We start from the raw sequence: 21,033 nt of genomic DNA, 5'->3' as shown, positions 1-21,033 counted from the left end.
TGTTTTGTTTCTGTGATCTGTGTGTGTGAGCAGAATGTAGCTTGTGTGGTGGTGTGTGTGCGTTTGTGTGTAGTGCAACCTCGGAGTTATAATATTTAAATAGGGGTGTGTGGGGGTGCAGCCCCCCTGCTTTTATGTAGTAGAGAGCTTGTGTTTATGTGTGGGGAGGATGGTGTGTGTGTGTGTGTGTGTGTGTGTGTGTGTGTGTGTGTGTGTGTGTGTGTGTGTGTGTGTGTGTGCGTGTGTGTGTATGTGCAGTAGTAGCATGAAATTCAAAATCTCTGGTGTGCGAGATTTTGAATTTCGCGCTTCTGAGTTTTCTATGTTTTAAAGATTCAACTTTATAGCTTCGAAATACTGAATTTCGACATTTCAGTATTTCAAAGATATAAAGTGAATCCATGTGTGTATGCATATACAAGTGTGTGTGTATGTAAATGTTATGTAGTAGTAGGTGTGTATGTGTGTGTATCTGCTCATGTGTGTCTATGCACTTATATATTTGTGTGCATATATGCCTGTGTTTGCATTTGTGTGTGTCTTTGTGTCTGTCTGAATGTGTGGTAGTTCTTAGCTCTGCAATGCTCTAAAAATGTCACAGCTCCAGCCACTCCCCTTCAAAGTCATGACTCCAGGCACAGAAGTACAGCAAGCATACAGCAATATGATGCTGCTGTTCTACCTAGTAACATGCATAGCAGGTTATCGCAGCTCCAGGCAGACAGCTGTGAAATGAGTTGTCAAATGATAGCTGTCAAACTAGCTTATCAAACTACAGCTAAAATTAAAGTGAAAAAAATTTAGCCAGCAGTTTCTGCACTGAGCAATACATAAACAAAACTGATTTTATTTGTGTTTGTGGGTGTGTGAGCATATAAGTATTTAGTTTACATATCTGGTCCTCAAAATTGAAAAAAAAAAAAACACCACCACGAATCACCAGTGTTTTTTTTAACTGTTATTTCTCACTTTTGTTCTTTACAAAAATCTTCAAATATTCTTCAGAATAAATGCCCCATCAAAACTCCTCAGTTTGAATACAGTCTTTTGCTGATCATATGTTCTGTAAATTACCAAAGACAAGTCTTAAAATTGTTTTAACAGTCACTTGTTAAAACCATTTTGTAATTTTAAAATACATTATATGCTGATTGTTTCATTCAACCCAGGTAGCTGGCAGGCATTAGTTTTGACTTGCTTGGTGTACTCCTTTTTGTCTCATAACTATTCAATCCCCCCCAACTTCCAACTTAATTAAAACATGATTTTAAAATCAACACACACATTAGAATGTTACATATATCATAGAATGTTTATACAAAGCACCAATGCGAAACACAGTTTATAGTCATTTGGAAGAAGAAAACTCAATCATGGCAATAGAACAAAAGGGTAACAAAAGAAAGTAATATGGAACAAGTGATCATTTGTTGTTAAATACAGTCATAATGGAGAACTGTAAAAAGGGGAAGAATCTAAATATGACATGAATAGATTACAAAAAAGCATTTGACAGCATTCTACACACATAGATAAAGAAGTGCTTACAAATGTACAAAATAAGCCCTACATTGATCAATTAAATTACAGTGATCATGAAACAGTGGCAAAGCAGTTTGAAGCTAAGCCATGATGAAGGACCAATTATTATCCCAGGGTTAAAAATTAAAAGGGGGATATTAGAAGGAAACTCCTTGTCACTGTTGCCCTTTTGTCTTGCTGTTATATTAAGCTGTCTACTTAACAGATTAGGTCATGGTTACAATTTGGCTTTCAGAAAACAACAAAATGTACAGACTTTTCATTGTCATTTTGTGGATGATTTAAAACTGTATAGATCTTCAGATGAGGAGCTGAATGCATAACTACAAGTGGTCAAAACTTTATCAGATGATATAAGAATATCATTTAGTCTTGATAAATGTGCAAAAGCAACATTTAAAGCAGGAAAGCTGCAGCACCATGAAGATAGTCTGGAACACAAATACGATATAAAGGGGCTTGAGCAGGAGGGAGTGCGTAAACATTTGGGAATTGATGAAAGACTGACAAACATCAAAACAATGTGAATAAAACTCAATAAGGAATACTTTAGAAGACTAAAATTAATACTGAAAACAGCACTGAATCCTAGAAATAAATTCCAAGCTATGCACCAATTTGCTCTTCCTGCTCTAACTTACAGTTTTGGGGTGTTTAACTAGCCTCAAAAGGTAGTGAATCAGTTGAACAGGAAAACAAGAAAAAAATGCTTCACCCTCATCAAATGATATATAAAAATTACTGCATACCAAGACTATATATTCATCGTTCTGAAGGAGGTATGTACCACCACAAAACTGATTACATGTATATATCTGCTGACTTCACCAGATACAAACATACTGAAAGTTTTAAAACATGAATAGAATAAGTCTAAGATGACTCCCATGCTTAGTTTAGCAAAAGCATATCGGTGTCAAGTGGGAATGGAAATCAAACCAGAAGGAGACAAAAATCAGGCAGCAAATGACTATTCCAAAAAAAGGCAAAAGAAAGAATGTAAGGAGAAGGATCAGAAAAGAAGGCAAGAAATGTGGACAAGGCTAAAATATAGTGGAAAGTACAGAAAAAAACTCATGTTGATCAGGATCTAACACAGGAATGGTTAAGGAGAGGTGAATTTAAACCTAAAGATGGAAAGCTAACATTGGTGGCCCAGGATACTGGACTACATACATGCTGGTTTGCAACGTCCACTGAACATGTGGGAGAAACAGACAAATGCAGGTTTCATAAAACAGAACTGGAAACAGTGGCACATGCTGTTGTTGGGTGTGATACACTAATCGGAGAGGGCCTGTATACTGAAAGGAATAATAATGTGGCAAGATTGTTACATTTGGGATTGTGCAAACATAATATTGAAGTCGCTGAGAAGTATTGGAAACATGAGCTATAAAGTACTATAGAGAATGCTGAAATTTCTACCACATGTGATCAGCCATTACCAACAGTTCAAAAATAGATGCGAGAAAAACAGATATAGTAGTCCATGAAAAGAAGACAAAAGTAGCACTGATTATTGAAATTGCAACACCCAGTGATTACAGTGTGTTACATACAAAGAGGCACAGGGTCTTAAAATACCAGGACTTGCAGGCAGAAACAAGGGCAATGTGGAAGACATATATCCAGATAGTTTCAATAGTAGTAGGAGCAATGGATCTCACAGAAAAGAATTTACAATCGTATTTAGATATGCTACCGATACATGTAGCTAAATGTGAACTGAAGAAGGAATCAATTTGGGGCACATTGCGGGTGCTGCAAAGAGCACTTTTGGCTAACATAAAATATTGAAACAACACTAATTTCACAAACTTTAATCATACTTTGACATAGGAATGGGGCCATTCCCATCAGGGTATTAGAAATCCAAAACACAGCTTAACAGTTTTCTAATATATACCATGCTGGTTGAACCAAAGTCTATCATAAAACTGACCTAAAATAAGAGTTAGTGTGTGGCAGATGCAGAATGTAAGCCAAGCTAATTTATCTACAATAATGACAGAACCCACATTTAAAACATCCTATTTCCTACAGTATACTCAGTTGTTACAAGCCAATTTTAAATGTTAGTAATTACTTCAAATTTTGCCCTTTTCTATGTACAGACTTTAATCTTGGACATATTAACCTATCTGAATCTAAGCTGCCTTGTAATATCTTCCATTTGTTGTTAATGATTTTCTTTATGGCTTTTGCATTCTACTACCTTTGCATTGTGAAATTCACCTTGATTTAAATGCCATTATACACTTTCCTTCAGATCCTCTAACCTACATAAATAAAGCAGACAAGATGCATTAACAATGATTACGGGTTTAAGAAAATTACTGCAGATAACATGGATAAATCCTTCAATTGCAAGAGACAAATTACAGGGGGCAAACACAGCCAACAGTATAGTAAGAGGTAAATGGTGCAAGACCATACATCTCAAATGTCCCTGATTTTGCAGAATGCTCAGGATTTTTTTAATCTTACTTTTGATCTGTCCCTCATAACTTTTCAGGAAATCAGTGCTGATTACTGTTAAATCAATAATGTGATAGTTTAAACTCGCATTACTATTGTTTAGAAAATGCACGTACAGATGCAAAAAGTCTTATTTTAAGTGCATCACAGTGCTATATAAAAACAAAATGTTTTATTTTTTATGGCCTTTGTGACACAATTATTTAAAAATTTTGCTTTCTCAAGAATCCATAAAAAATGAAGTTGGAAGGTTTGCTACCAATTAGTAGGTAATAAGGATTAAAATTTGATGACAGAAAGAGGCTATGGTGCAGCAAAAATAAGTGTCCCTCTGCAAGTAGATGAATAGTGCAAAGCATTTGGGCAGCCACGGTGGTGCAGCGGTTAGCATTGTCGCCTGACAGCAAGAGGTTCTCTGGTTTCATCCTCGGCTGGGGTACCTTCTGTGTGGAGTCTGTATGTCCTCCCTGTGATCGTGTGGGTTTTCTCCGGGTGTTCCGGTTTCCTACCACATCCCAAAGACATGCTGTAGGTGGATTGGACACTGTAAACTGACCCTAAGCATGAGTGCTTGTGTGTGTGTGCCTTTTGTGGAAGGTTGGGCGCCGGGCTGACAACTCGACACCACAAAACTCCACTGCCAGTCATGAGTGGACAGGTGATCCGCTGTGGCAACCCCTAACCGGGAAAAGCCGAAAGAAGAAGAACAGTTTATGAACTTTGTCTTCTGCTGTAGGCTAGCAATCACAGCAGCAAACAGTTCAAATTACCTTTGGCACTTTGACAGATATGAAGGGGAGGTACTTGGGGGGATGAGTTTAAGGACTACAACTCAGACATAACAAAAGAATGAATACTGGCCACTTTAGAAACAAAAAGAAGTAACAGGCACTTAGAATAATGTTAAGTGTGATTATCCCTGTTTGTCCTTTAAGCAGTCATTGAAAAACATGAAATGGTAATTAAACCTGATTGACTAAAAGAAAACAGGGTATACATGAAAAGACATGTAAAGTCAATGCACTGACAGGAGCTTAGAGACTATGAAGTAACATTTTAAAGCCAAACACTGCATTATGGAATACCTAGAGTTAGACTTAAAAATAAAGATGCCAGACCCTATGTGGGCAGACTGTGGAATTACATTTAAAAATATAAAAAAGTATATCTGGACCCTATGTGGGCAGACTCTGGAATTGCACTTAAAAATCTAAAAAAAGTATATGGTGTCCAAAAGTAGTGTTAAAATGTAAGAAACATCAAGCCATGATGAAATAGACATATTTTTTTCAGTCTGTAGGTATGGTTCTCCTTTAAGGTATGTTTTCCTCACCTCACTTGTTAGCCTGAGATACAGTTGGAATGTTACTGTACTATAGTTTTTTTCCAGGACATTTCTGGGAAAGAGTTTCCTTAGTAGCTTGAATGTTAAAGATGAACATACACACTGTCAAAATAAAATGCAAATTATGGGCACCTTTCCCCCTTTTTTTCAATTATTAACCACCACCATCCCTTCACATGTATATGCTGTCTCTTGTATAAAAATCAGATCTTCAATACAGTGTTTTTTAAACACCTTTATGGAATTATCACTTGTGACATAGCCATACTTACATTTATCTAAAAGTAATCAACCATATTAATTTCCTTTTACAAACATTATATATCACATACATTTTATATGTCCTAGAATCTAAGTAACATTACATAAATTATTCAGTTCCTGCCTTCTCTTAAACCTCATTCCTCTTCTAGTACACTTTTCTGTATGCATTGTTCCCACAATTTCCATTTGTTCTATGTGTAATTTACTCCTACCCTTTTCTAAAGATCCCAATTCCTGTTAGATTACCTCTGTTACAATATTCATTCCTTGGTTAATTTAGATTTTGATTTCCATTTTCTAGTAACTTTTTGTTAGCCACCAGAATTAAACTTAACAAGGCCTTCCTATGCCTAGCCAATTCAGATCCTGTATCCCAGCTCAAAAGAATTGTTTCCTTAGTTATGCTTATTTGCTTGCCCAGTATTCCCGACAGAGTACTCTGTAGGGAATTTTTTAAATTTGCTAACTCATTAATGTTTGGCGTTCCTCAGCTTAATATCACGAAATGATATATGGCGCTGATAGAAGGGTACAATTATTGTTTGTTTGAACTGTAGAGTTTATATAGTGATTTACTTAAAACTGTGCTGCATAATTCACTACTAATACTATGAGCTAACGCCAACACTGTCTATATATTCTGTATCTTTTTCCTTTAGGCTCCGTCCTCTCTCACCCCCCAACGTCATCCTACTCTACAGCTCTACCAAAGTGAAACGCTTGACCTGAACACTTTAAAACAAGCAAGTGCTAACTCAAGGCTGCAGTCTATTAAATATAGAGAGCAAACAAAGCTAATTTAAGGTACTACTCTAAACTAAACGTAAGCTTCCTAATGAAAAGAAGCTACTGTTGACTTGTTTGTTACGCTCAACGTTTATAGTATACTAGCAAGCGTACTGGATTCAATTAAAGGATAGCATCCCATATATCTTACAAGCACGTAAATTGGATACATTTTAAGATTAGTAGAATAAAACTCCCAGTAAAAGTAAACAGAGTACATACTAAATTGACTCTCTGTAGCTTCACTCTAATACATAGCATTAGTAAAACACTAACTACCATAAGTACTTGCCTTAAAATTCCTGCCATTAGAAAACATTGGAACTGGATTATCCCCGCTCCGCTCGCACTCGCTGCGCTCGGGCTCGCTCCGTGCCCCACCCTGCCCCCATATCCCACCCGCCCCCAGTGCCCCTACATTTATAGCTAAGTAACCACGCCCCCTTATTATCTCCTAACCATACCCTGTCCCATAATTCCCCCTCTGTCTCCACCCCCTGCTACATACCTTATTACTCATTGCTCACACCTATATCCCAATTTTTACAGCTCACTACTTAAATCATGCAACCCACTCGACCCGCTAATTCAAAGGCTATAATAATAACTATATTTCTTATCACCCCACTTATAACTATCACTTACCTAATTACCAAATACGAAGACCAGCCATACTCAGGGTACCCCTACCCCAGAGGTAGTACCAACACTCCCCCAGTAAAATTTAGAAGTAAACCAAATTTCCAACAGTTAGGTGGCATAATTCCCAATTCTATACACCACTACCACTTCAAAATCAATCCTAATCAACCCAAATCCAGACAAAATCAAAAGCTGCTTCTAAAACTAACTAAACTATTAGAGTACCTCAGTAGAAACATCATTAAATATGGAGATATCCACCCTAATCCTGGCCCTATAACTGATACCATTCCAAACTGCCCATCACCCCTGTCAAAGTCAGCCAATTCCCTCCAGATTTATCACTTAAATATTAGAAGTATCAATAACAAAGTACCTAGCCTGCACGCCCTCCTAGCCACTCACCTTCCAGATATAATATGTATTACTGAAACTTGGCTAAAACCAGGAACCAAAGACAATGAAATCCTACCACCCGGACATAATATACATAGGGTTGACTGTATAAAAAGAAAGGGTGGTGGTATTATTGTGCTCTATAACAATAATCTAAATGTTACCTTCAACACCAACCAACCACCCCAAATCTCTAATGCGGAAATACTTGCCCTAAAACTACATTTAAATAAAGAAAAATGCATAAATCTAATTACAGTGTATATCCCTTCTGGGAACAATGTGGATACACTAGAAAATATACTAAACTGGATTTCTAATAACTACCCCCAAGAAACCATCATCATGGGTGACGTCAACATTGATTGGAACCTATGCTCCTCAGAAACCTACCCCATCCACATTAACCTTCATGGGTTTACACAGATCATAAATACCTCCACCAGAATTGGAAATGCCAACCAAAAAGAAAGTATTTTAGATTGGATTCTAATAAATAGCCAACCTCAAAAATATAAGGCTGGGACTGCTCCAAATGACCTAAGCGATCACCTAATTACATATATAAAGAAAAATAAAACAGGCCTCCCTACAACTCCTATGTACAGGTCAATTAGAAATAGGAAGCAATTTGACCTTGCAAAATTTCAAGAAGAACTCAGATCCTGTAACTGGACAAAACTAAAGTATCTCCCCCTAGAGGACGCAGTATCTATATTTAATACTACCTTCCTAGCCATACTCGATAATCATGCCCCTAAAAGATTAATCAAAATGAAATCAAACATTGCACCCTGGCTCACAAATGAAACTAAAGCTAAAATGAAAAACAGAAACAAATCATGGGATATATGGCGAGCAACCAAACTACCTCAAGACCACATCCGATTTCAGCAATTAAGAAATGTAACTAAAAAATCAGTAATAACTGACAAAAAAAATTATTACTGCCAACTACAAAACAAACACCAAAAGAACCCTAAAAAATTCTGGGCAGGTCTTAATAATCTTCTCCACCCAGGCAAATCCTCTACTCCTACCCCAGAACAGGTATCTGATAAAACCCAAATTGAAGTAGCCAACACCTTTAACTCTTTCTTCACGAACACTATTCAAACCTTAGCTAACCAACTATCAGCTACCCATTGTTCTGTGAATGAATTCAATCCAGAAACTAAACCTAATTTCAATTTACAACCTGTCTCCACTTCTACTATAAGATCCTTACTTCAAAAGCTTAAACCTACCACCCTCTCCGCTGACCTCCTCCCAGCCGAATACTTGCAAAAAGCCTCAGATGTCATTGCCTACCCAATATCCATACTAATTAATCGCACCATCTCTGAATCTAACATCCCCACAATTTGGAAAACATCCCACGTCATACCACTTCATAAGGGAGGTAATTCCACGGAACTATCAAACTATAGGCCAATAGCCATAATGTCCCCTCTGGCCAAAATTATGGAAAAATGTATACACAAACAACTCCTTCATTATCTTATTCAGAATAATCTACTTACCAACTCACAACATGGATTTCGACCTAACCATAGTACAACTACTGCCCTACTCGCTTTTACGGATACAATCAATAGAAACCGTAATAACAAAAAAATATCATCTGCTCTCTTTCTGGACCTCTCTAAAGCCTTCGACATGGTCAACCACCGACTACTTCATAATACTCTCAAAACCTTACAACTTGACAACCTAACCTTAGGCTGGTTCCGTGCGTACCTCTCAGATAGGAAACAAGCCACACTCTGGGACAATCAACTCTCTGAACTCTTACCTAATACCATAGGGGTTCCACAAGGGTCCATACTGGGCCCACTTCTTTTTTCAGTTTTTATTAATGACCTACATAAAGCCATCCCTGAGGCAACATGTGTACAATATGCCGATGATTCGACCTTAGTCTGCTCCGATACATCTCTAGAGAATCTATTGGCAAAAACCCAATCCTGCTTCACAGCTGTGGAAAACTGGTTATCAGGACGACAGCTACTTCTTAATCCAAAAAAAAAACAAACTGCTTCTTTTTCATCCAACCCAAAAACTTCCCTTTACTGACTTCACCATTCAATCAAACAATGGGACAACTATCTCACCTGACCCCCATACCAAGCTATTAGGAGTTACCATGGACAATAAACTTAGATTTGATACGCATATTAATAATACTATTAAAACCATGAACAAGAAATTAGGGTCACTATATAGAATAAAAACCTTTTTAACCCCAATGACAAAAACAACCATTGCCCGCACTCATTTACTATCTACTCTCTTATATGCATCCCCAGTTTTCACCAAGCTTAATAAAAGTGAGCTAAATAAACTCTCAAGTTCATATAATCACATTGCCAGATTTGCCACTGGCACTCCATATAGAACTCACCACTGTAATAACCTAAAAACCCTTGGATGGATAGAACTCCCTAACCTTCTCCAGCAAAATCAACTTATTGAGACATTTAAGATACTTAAACACCCAGACAAAGCTCCTGCACTAAAGGGCCTAATTACACCACATAACAACCTAAAGAGCCTACGCTCCGCAAATAGGCTTCTTTTTCAAAATGTCCAATCCCATAATGCAGGAGGTGATGCTCTATTTGCTAACGTCACTGCCAAAAATTGGAACTCTCTTCCCTCTAGCATTACTACCATTACCTCCTTATCCCTCTTTAAAAAAAGTCTACTTCAATATTTTAAATCACACTGGCTCTGCCAATGTTCATTCCCGGATTAATTACCTCCTACCCTCCTAATATCTCTCACTTCTCTTCTTTCATTTGTTTCCCATGGTATAGACCATGACACTTCTTTCTTCCTGACCTATTTCTCCTCCCTTTGTATCTACTGAAACCTTATTCACCTCTGCATTGAGGCTAATTGAACTGAAATTGAGATAATTGTTCTGCTTAAAATTACCTTTGTCTTCTTGATTCATTGTAATAGATAACAATATGTATGTTTCCTAGGTAATAAAATATACGTTATGTATATTGAAACTTGTATATGTGGAGCTTTTCTCCCCGGGCCTCCGCTGAAAATGGACATGTATCCAGACGGACTATCACGGTCAACAAATGTAAAATAAATAAATAAATAAAAATAAATTACACTTTCAAAACATATGTTCCCAATTACCTCTTTCTTCCCCATCACATCTCCAACATTTTATTAAATTTATTTTTTTTTTACTTTGGACTTTGGAATACATTTTGTGAAGGGAACCCTTCTTGGACTATAACGATATTTTACTGCCATTTTCTGCTCAGTACAAACAGTGTGATGTTTTTTCCTGTTTACTGCTCTTGTTTCTGCTTCACATCATGCACACAGTTTTTTCCACCTCTCCAATATTTGCCATCTACCCAAGGAAAAATTTGGAGTCTGCTTCGGGTATAAAAGTATCTGTGTAAACACTTCCAGGCAAAAATCCTACATCTTCTAGACTGCATATCTGGGAGCCATACATATGTCCTCCCATTGTTACTTTGTGAATTACATATCTAATCTTTATTCCCAATCTTTTCTGACCTCTTTTAATTAATTCCTATAGTATAGTTATCAAGCAGTATTTTATATGTGCTACTAATTATGCATTTTTTAATAGCAGCTTCTGTTCTAGATTCAATTAAAATAAAAAAATAAAAAACAGTGCAGATCTTTAATTCAAGATCTTCAATACAATGTTGTTCTTAAATATGAAGACTCAGTTTTACCCCTTGGAGATGTACCCCAGGTATTAAAAATGATCAGAAAAGGCACAGAAAGCCAACAACTGTATATAATGCAGACATGCATGAGTATGAACTCATGTGGTATGATCCTAGTTATTCTCACTGGGGTAATATATAATTATCATGATCCCAGGTATTCTCACTAAGGGGTAACATAATTATGAATCATGGGAAAGGTAAGGCCAGTCTAACACCAAATGGGAAAGTAAGGCCTGTACTTTCCTAGCACATAGCAAACAGTAAGTCTAGTGTTCCCTGGACAATGTAACAGTTTAGTAAGAAAAAGAATACTCTGCTGGTGTACTTACTGTCAGGGGACAGTTTTTCAGTAAACGATTTGTAATATTGTTGCAGAAGCTCAAGGTTCTCTAAGTTGATGCTTTCCTGCAAGGAAATGTTTCCAAACCTAAAAGACAAAGAAAAAAGTGTGAAAAGCATTTTCAGAATTATAGCATCATATGATAAGCAAAGGAACACAGAGACACTTCCAAGATGGTAAAAAGAATAGTAAATGTACAAATACAATTTAAGCAGACTAAAATAAACACTGACATTTTGCATCAGTGAATATTTACTGTGAACGATTAAAGGAATATTAACATAAAACTTATTTTACAGCTGAACTTGAAATGCAGAGTATAACAAAACATGAACAGTATTTTAACTGTGTATGCAAGTGAGACTGTCTGTTTTTATAAGAAATGTCTGTGTGTGTGTGTGTGTGTGTGTGTGTGTGTGTGTGTGTGTGTGTGTGTGTGTGTGTGTGTGTGTGTGTGTGCGTGTGTGTGTGTCTGTGTGTATTTTTACATACATCCAGACCCAGACATACAGTTATAGATATGTATGTATGTATGTATATATATATATATATATATATATATATATATATATATATATATATATATATATATATATATATATATATATATATATATATATATATATAAATATATATATATATATATATATATATATATGGGTCTAGGACATTTCACTGAATGCACATTTCACCGAAAGTCAAATTAATGTGCACTTTTCACTGAAAGCTCAATTCACTGAAACACATTTCACTGAAAATTATATATCGCCTTTTCCCCACTGTAGTGCGACCTTGGAGTTAGTATATATTGTAAGGGGGTGTGTGGGGGGGCATAGCCCCCCATCCCCTTACTATATATACTAACTCCAGGGTCCCACAACAGTGGAGAAAAGGCAATATATAACGTTCAGTGAAATGTGTTTCAGTGAATTGTGCTTTCAGTGATTTGTGTTCAGTCATTTGAGTCTCAGTGAAATGTGCATTCAGTGAAATGTCCTAGACCTATATATGTATGTGTGTGTCTGTCTGTGTGTGTGTGTGTATCTATTTACAAGGTTCTTATTTATTTGACAGACAATACAAATGTGAAAAACATAAATGAATGACAAAAATTGAGTAAAAGCACAAATCTGTGACAATCACATTAGTTTGAAGTCAAGCTTTATACAGTGTAGGTATGTAGAAGTATGGCAATAAATGAATGTTTGACTGCAGAGGTGGTACTTTTAAAGATGCGTAAGCCTGCATTACAGCAGATGGTGCATATGTGTAAGTGTTCAGGGGCTTTGCCTTACTGGTGTTGTTGATGTCTTGTGTCCTTTTGTCTTGATTAGTGGAGATGTTAGGGAAGTGGTTTTAATAACGTAACTTGCAGAGTTATCATTGGGGCAGGGGTAGCACACACATAAGTAAGGTGGTGCAGGGGGATAAGTAACTGAATGAGAAGTCTAAGTGGCCTGCACTACCTTTTTCACATGAATGAAATGCATTTAATGCACATTTGGCTAGCAATAGGATTGGTCAGTATTCTTTGCTCATTTTACAAATATATACATTTATATTGCAGCATTAGTAGTGTTTGCAATAATAAGAATACACCTTGGGACCAGCATTGTGTTTTCAAATGGGATTAATTTAAAAAGAAAACACCAATCTGAGTAATATAAAAAGAGTGCAGTTATTAATGCACTGACAGGTTATTTTCTCATGAGCAACAACATTTCAGTATCCCTGAATACACACAGTCTCTCTCAAAGCTGGCCAGTAAATAAACAGTATTTACAGATGCCAATGTTTTTCTCTTCAGCACCTTTCATCACACAGTAAGGGTAATGCTCTCAGTTTTCTTTACAGAATAAAAGCTATTCCTTTTTCCAGTTTGCAGGGAGTCCATTCAGAGTGCCTTTGTTTTTCAAACATAGCTCCCTGAAGACCTTTCTTTAGAACCATCTTTAGACCCAGCGGTCAATAATTTGACCTTCTCAAGATGTGGTGGCCATGATACATCTCAAATGGTGACTGATCCCTTCTAGTTGTCATGTTGCGCCTCTCTTTGTCTTGAGTACCTTTTGCATATTTCTCAAGAGCTCTGCAGTTCCCCTCATGACACATCTTCGAATGAAGTCAACCCTACATACATCAGATACCACACCACCACAATTAGTGTGTTTTCCAAGCTCAGGAGCAACTATTCCACACTACGAGGCAAACGTCATTTTCACAAAATTCTCCCTCTGCATTAAAAGGCAAATGTCTTTGACTTGTTGCTCCAGCCCTCCCTTTCAATTTCCTTCTATCAGGCACTTTGACTTAAGATCTGCTTTTTTGTATGTTCTGCTCTACCTTAACGTATATACGTGGAAATCAGAACACAGTATATCAAACAGTACATTTACATAAAAATATAAACAAACATCATACTTCTTGATATATGATATCCACTGTGTGACAATGGCCTCCTCTCAGCATTGATCCCCCAATTCTAGACTATTGATAACAGGTTCTAGGACCCAGATAACCCATCTGTAATGGGAATCATGCCACCTGGTCCAAATAGCCCATGGTCATATTTAGAGTAGTTAAAAATCCTTGCCTTGCCTACCTTCTCCATATGTTTTTTCACTCTACTCATCAGGCAAGAGATAAACATGGACACTTTCCGTAAGTCCTAATTGAAGCATAGTTCTTATACCTTCACTTATTTCCTTTACATGGGAACCATATATGGCTTTAGGTTTACTTCAATATAGCATGGTTACCATATAGGACTGAATTATGTTTTTTTCTAGTAATTAGCCCTAGAAAAAAAAACTCTTTATGTGTTTGTCATTATTTCACTTTTTGTTTCTGGGCCTTAGACAAGGTCTCAACTACTTTTACAGCAGGTATAGCATTCCCTGGTACCATAAAACAGTTATCCATCTCAGGGTCCAAAGTAGCTACAGAAGCCTCAGTTCCCCCCACAGCTTTAATTCATTTATGAGATATATCTCCTGTGGTCTTCTCTTTCCAATCTGTCTTATTTAGTTCATTCATTTGCAAAGGGTCTTTAACATCTTGCTAGATAATAATCAGCTTAGGGGGCTAATACTAATACTTTGATTCCTGTTTTAATTTCCCTGAGTCTGATATTCTGTATACTGTATTTCTTGTCCTCTGCAAATGTTCCTTCAATACTGGCATAACAATTTTCAGCCTATTTTGCAAGTCTCTGAAGTGTGCTATTAAACTTTTTAAATGGGATTTTCAGTTCACCCAGGTCTACTTAGCTGTAGCCATCAACACTCAGGGATACCTTCCATATGAGGTACCACACTTACAGCAAACAGAATGCATGAAGGTAACTATTCCCAGTTCTTACTAGTTTGTTTTATGGCCTTCTTTAGCAGAGATGTCAACGTTTTATTAAAACATTCTAGTAACCCATCAGTTTGAGGGTGATGCAATTAAATGCTTAACTGTTTTGCCTAACACTGCCAAAGTTGGTGCATTTCCCTGGAAATAAATGAGGATCTTGTGTCTGTATCTCTTTTGGTATTCTCACTCTGGAGACAACTAACACTAGCTCTTTAGCTACTGACTTAGTACTGACATTTCACAGTGGTACTGTTTCAGGAAATTTCATATCACATTCAATAATCATCAGAGTGCCACAATAAATACATATAATTTTAAATATAAACCCCTAAAGAAAGCTAATTAATCATGTTTACAGTATTTTGTATGATAAAAATACAAAAACTAATTGTTTTACGGTTTGTAAATGTGATAATCGTTAATGTGTATTAATTATCAGGTTGGTTATGTGACCTATGAACTTTTATATGAGTGTTATCTTTGTAATGTATTTTTTTCTTGGAAGAAGTCTTTTAATAATCAAAGACCAAACTCTACTGTAAGTTTGCAATAAAATGTCAACAGTTCATTTGCTGGTTGCTGGAGTTTTTTTTATTTATTTAATTATTTTGTTTCTTTTATTATTTTTGGAATTACTCTTAGCAGTGGATTCTGTTTTTTTTTTTTTATTTCTTTTTTGTAACCATCAGAATGTAATGGTAGCCAATATTAGACTTTAGTAATTGGCCTACATGATTCATGGCTATCTGCTCAAGTGGGACTTCAATAACAGGCATGAGTATCACAGGATATCTGAGCTCAGGATGTGATGCAGTCTTTTAATATTTTGGGCATGCTGCACATTCATTTCCCATGTCTTTCATTGCACCAGCCCAACAAAGCCTCGCTAAAATTCTAGTTTTAATTTTGTCTGTCCCTAAGCGTCCTTCCAAAAATATTACCAAATGGCAGTTTCATCACAGGTGTTCTAAATGTTTAGGAACTAAAACACAAAACAGTCCAACATACAGTAAAAACAGGACTAAATCACCAAAACTCCAGGCTGAAGCACCAATACTCCAGAAGTAAAAAATAAATGTATTATCTAGAACAAGTTGAGTACTTTCACTTCATAAATATAAGACTACTTCAGAAAATCAATGAAACCACATAATACTATCATTGTATAATTTCTCCCAGCAATCGTGATTTTTGTACAACCAATCATCAAACCAAATGTCAAAATGGTGTACTCCACTAAATTGACTCTTAAAGACATATACAAAGCAAAAAATAAATAAAAAGTACTGTATAATAATAACAACTGTGTACAAGTCGTGTAACAAATACAATTCATAAAAAGTGGGAGGACCTGAAATTTCTGGACCCAAAATTCTGAAAAATAAACTATGAATAAAACAAAAGATGTAATTGCAATACTAACACCAGGATCCCTATTCTTTGGAAAAGGGGAACACTCTGAAGTACCACTTCCTCAAACATACTATATAACCACCAACATTTTATTTATCTCACCTGCATTCACAGAGAAAGAGAAAAAGTCAAGAAATGCAAACAGAAAAAAATGCATACAAAACCCCCACAAAATAACTAAATACATATGAACCGAACTCCGGAAACAAACTGCATTACAAAAATCCTAAAATGTCATCAAATTACAGAAAATGAAATACTTACACTAAATAAAAAGGAGAATCACATCTGCAACCAAAAAAACTTTTTAAAAACACTGTAAAACTCTTTCTTACCTAATCCAGTGTCTCTGTACTTGCATCACACCAGGCTGAATCATCATCCTTTCACGTCTTCTTCTGGTCATGCTCTTCTCTTTTCTTCCTCTGTTAAACTTACTCTCTTCGCCTCTCATCTTCCTATCACCCTTCCCAACTTCTACACTGTCCACTATTCATTCCATCTCTTTTAATAATGAAACATCTGCAAAGCCTAATCTTAAATCCCATCTGTAAACAAGCAAGCTGTCAAAACTGTAAAAGTTGCAGAAATGCAATAATGTTAACCTCTGGACAAGGAAACATCACCACATAATTAAGAAACCACAAAGATGAGGAATGACTTACATACATGTTACAGGCAATACAAACATATACAAAATTAGTACTGGAGGAGTACAGGATCCTGGGGAAAACAAAATTAGTATTGGAGGAGTATAGGATCCTGGGGAAATTTACCATTTAAGAAGGAAAACAGGGGCAGGACACATTTTTTTGGTTGTGGAAGAGGAAGAATGGCACAGATAAGTAAGCAATAGTGAGATATATATTTGGATCAGGATAGTCTGTGGCAGCAAAAACAGTACAACTGTGGAACCGTGGTGGAAGATTGACTGTAATATCACACTTTTGTTAAATGTTAGAACTGCATGTACAGAATGTAGATCTGTAAGTATCCTCTCAATGTATTTGTACAAGAATCCAAGGCCCAAAATCAGGGACAGGTTTTAAATATCATACTAATTAACTGTGAAAAAAAGTTAGTAGAGCGAGTTTTGAAATATGAAACTCAAACCTCTGGCATTACAGACTGTAATACTCCGTGATTTATCAGAAAATCAAAAACAAAAACATTACAAGGCAGAGGGCAAACATATGAGGCAAGATCAGGGATGTTTTACAAAATTACAGTTAGTTGAGAAGTATGTCTGTGACTAAGTGGTACCATACATTAATGTGGGAATAAGGAAGTACCTGATATTGTGCATGTGTATGAGATTATGTTTTTCATACGGATACTTAATTGTGTTATCTCAAAATTAAGGGATATGTCAAAGAATGTTGTTGACTGACATCTAAGAGAAAGCTGTTCAGAGTAGTAATTTGAATTTGTAAATTTATATATGAAAGAATGTGTTTTTAAATACCATGAGTTCATTTTAGTTTGGGTTGCAAATGATCATACAGTACTGCAGCCAGAACTGTGTGTTGCAAAACAGGTCTTAGAGTTCAGAGGTGATTCTGGGAGAGTCACTAGAAGACAAACAAATGACTGAGTCATTTACATAATGTATAATTTGAGCTTCACTGCAGTGGAAGGACAACTTGTTTACAAATACCTTAAGAAGGGGGACCAAATACTGATCCTTGTGAAGAGTTTTGCAGGACTCTTTGTCAAGAAGATATGTCTTCAGTCCACTTAACATACAATATTGTTCTATAAGTAAGTAACTCTTAAACTAATGGAGGTAAGAAAATTTGATGAGTAAAGAGACAACTAAAGAAGTTTGTAAATCATAGTGCCAAAACCCTTTAAGGCATTGAGGAATGTATCAACAGTGGTCTTTCCTAAGTCCGTTTTCACTGTTATGCATAACTGTACTGTGCTAATATTTAGAAAGAAAAGCCATAGTTTCCTTGATCTTTTACCATGTCTTTCCTCACTGAATAATCAAAATGATAAAAGTTCCTTTAAACCTGTTACATAAGATCCTTCCTTTCTTTCTCGGACAGATGCAAGTCATCATGACAACACAGTTGTTCTTTTCTACAAAAAATCCCTTTGCTAAAGTAGAGTCAAACCTGTGAGCTCTATACTATTTTCCTGAATACTGTGATTAAATATGAACAGTAGGATTAGACCTCCAACCTCTCATTTAGGTAAACTCATAACTAGTTTTCCATTCTGCAGAGACAACTGGTACAATATAGCTCCTATCTTTCAGCATACTCAAGAACCAAATCTGCAATACCATATAAGTTCAGTTTGAAATACTTAAATTTCAGCAGCTCTTTCTTGCTTATTTTATAAGGTCTTTCTATAACCTAAAATTTAAACTCTCAACATTTATTTATATACAGTACCACAGGGATCTAACTCTAATAGTTTTACACAATGTGACAATAACAAACTCTTTTCCTTGGACTTCCTCTTGAGTTCAGTAACTTCCTCTTTCTCCCATTAGCCCTTTGCTGACTGAGTCACCCACCACACCCTTTACCCCCTACATCAAACACTTAAAATGTCAAGATATATCTGCTGTATTTAACAACTTGATTCACCACCTGGCTCAGATAACCTACTCCCCTGGTTTCTCTTCCACTACAGAGTGCACCTAGCTCTCCCCATAAGACACACATTCAACCTCTACCTCTCCAAAAGTATCATGCCAACTATATAGAACACAGTAATCATTAAGCATTTGACAAAACAATCAAAACCTACCCATGTTTCTTACTTTTAACACATATCCATCCTACCAACTCTAGGAAAGATGCTAAATAAAAATCTACACTCAACTCTCCCCTTACATTCAGCAGTACCACCTCCTCTCCCACAAATAACATGGCTTCTAGCCTAGAAGCAGCACCATGACATTACTCTGGTCACTCACGAATGACATCCTGTAAAATACACAAACATAACTTTACTGGTTCCCTTTTAATCTATCTCACTAAAGCCTTTGACTTGATTGACCAACTTCCTTTGTAAGTTTTGACAGAAATTGAAATAAGCAATAATTACCTACCATGATTCAAACTCTTCTTAGAAAAAAAGGCAATCCAATTTTAAAAATGATACAGCCTTCAATGACATAGTCCATCTTCTAAAAGGTGTTGCCCAAGGCTCTATTGTTCCCTCTTTCTCTTCTCTGTCTTGATACAGAAATAGTCATATGGCCTCCTCTACCTTCCACTACTCCTTTATGCTGATGACATGGTCATTGCATGTCAAATCCCTCCCATAATAAAAGCTAACCCCAACTCCACTCTAACCTGTATCCACTTCAAATCTGGTAACTACAGCATAACCCAGTTATTAACTGAAGTAAAAATAAACCATAATTTTCAGAACTCTCCACAGACACATAAACTGTTCAAAAAGCCTTAACCATCCTTGACATAACAACACCACTATTTATACTAATACCTCATTCAAAGGCCTAAGTGTCTAGCCTGATGAAGCCCTCAACTTTCACTCTGACATAGATAAAACTATGTCAGAAATTAAAACCCTACTTTTCTGGGCCAGAAAGGCAAGGCGTACTTATGGCCCACCTCGTGTAACTCTCTCCTCTATTGCAGCAGCCACCACAAGTAACAATCTATAACACCAAACAATCCTTAGCTCATTTTGGCAATTCTTTAATAACTCCCATCTCATGAACAACACTGCCTCACATTTATCCAGACTAAATGTCTTCCCATTAATCAGACATTCTTATGGCCTCCCATCTCTTTGAGATTTTCCTCTCAAATTCTTTGCCTAGTTTCTTAAAACACCTCAAATTAAAACTCTTCTCACAATTTGCAGAACCTGTCACTAAACACCTCAATTCTTTCCACACCTAGATCCTCACTCCAGTCCAACAGATATGTCTCCCCTATATTTGCTCCCTTTCTCATGGTGAAAACTCCAACTTATCCTATTTAAAACAGATCTTATTATCCACTACCAACAGTAAGCCAAATGCTCTTGTCCCCAAAAAGGCCTAATCACCTAATGCTCACAATCTTACCCTTCGTTCAATACTCCATTCTTCCTGCTAATTGTCTCACTCTTTTAAACCTATATAGTTTATTGCCTACTACAATACTCTTTCTCTACAGGCATACTGTGCATGTTTTCCTTTTATTTTCCTGTTGTTTTTCCTTCTCTCTTTCATTCTTGGATGGTTTGCAAATTCCATGTAGTTATAAACAAAATGCTTATGCTCTTTGTAATTAGAATTCTACTGCTCTAAGTGTTAATGTTTTAATTCACCCAGACTGTGTTTACAAAAGGCCAGTTTTGATCAGTGCATTACCTTGGTAAACACATTTAAATGCAAAATAAATACTTAAAACACTGGAAGCTATATTACTGGAGATCACCCTGGTACTCATAATATATTCCTGTACTCTGCCTTACATTTTTTAACTCTCCTGTTAAACTAAAATGCCTTAGAGTAACATTACAGAAGTAGCTGGGATCCCTGATAAAATCCTCCAAAGCTAGTTATGAAAACAAAATTGCTACTGATTCTAAAGACAACCACAAAGCATTCTATAGCTATATCAAGAATCTCAATGGCAACACTCAGATCTGCTCTGAGTTACAGCACAACGGCACTAAATATACAGACCCAACTGATATTGCCACCATCCTGGCAGATAGGTTCAGTGCTAACTGTACCCCCTCTCACCCCCTAAAGA

The 21,033-nt window shown here is 36.4% G+C and overlaps 1 protein-coding gene across 6 annotated transcripts in view; it reads right to left on the bottom strand.

Annotated features, from left to right (window-relative positions):
* The window catches only part of INPP4B (inositol polyphosphate-4-phosphatase type II B), a 4,727,932-nt gene that overhangs the window by 278,225 nt on the left and 4,428,674 nt on the right, over window positions 1-21,033 (bottom strand). For all 6 annotated transcript variants that reach the window (XM_044062266.1, XM_044062271.1, XM_044062267.1 and 3 more), the window contains one exon: window positions 11,520-11,617. In XM_044062266.1, coding sequence (XP_043918201.1) covers window positions 11,520-11,617 — 98 coding nt within the window. The remainder of the gene's footprint in view (window positions 1-11,519; window positions 11,618-21,033) is intronic.

The sequence above is a fragment of the Protopterus annectens genome, chromosome 2.part1 (assembly GCF_019279795.1).
Source record: "Protopterus annectens isolate FY-2018-M chromosome 2.part1, PAN1.0, whole genome shotgun sequence".
Taxonomy (NCBI): Eukaryota; Metazoa; Chordata; order Ceratodontiformes; family Protopteridae; genus Protopterus; species Protopterus annectens.
Note: the sequence above shows the minus strand (reverse complement) of the source record. Positions and strands in the feature narration are given on the sequence as shown.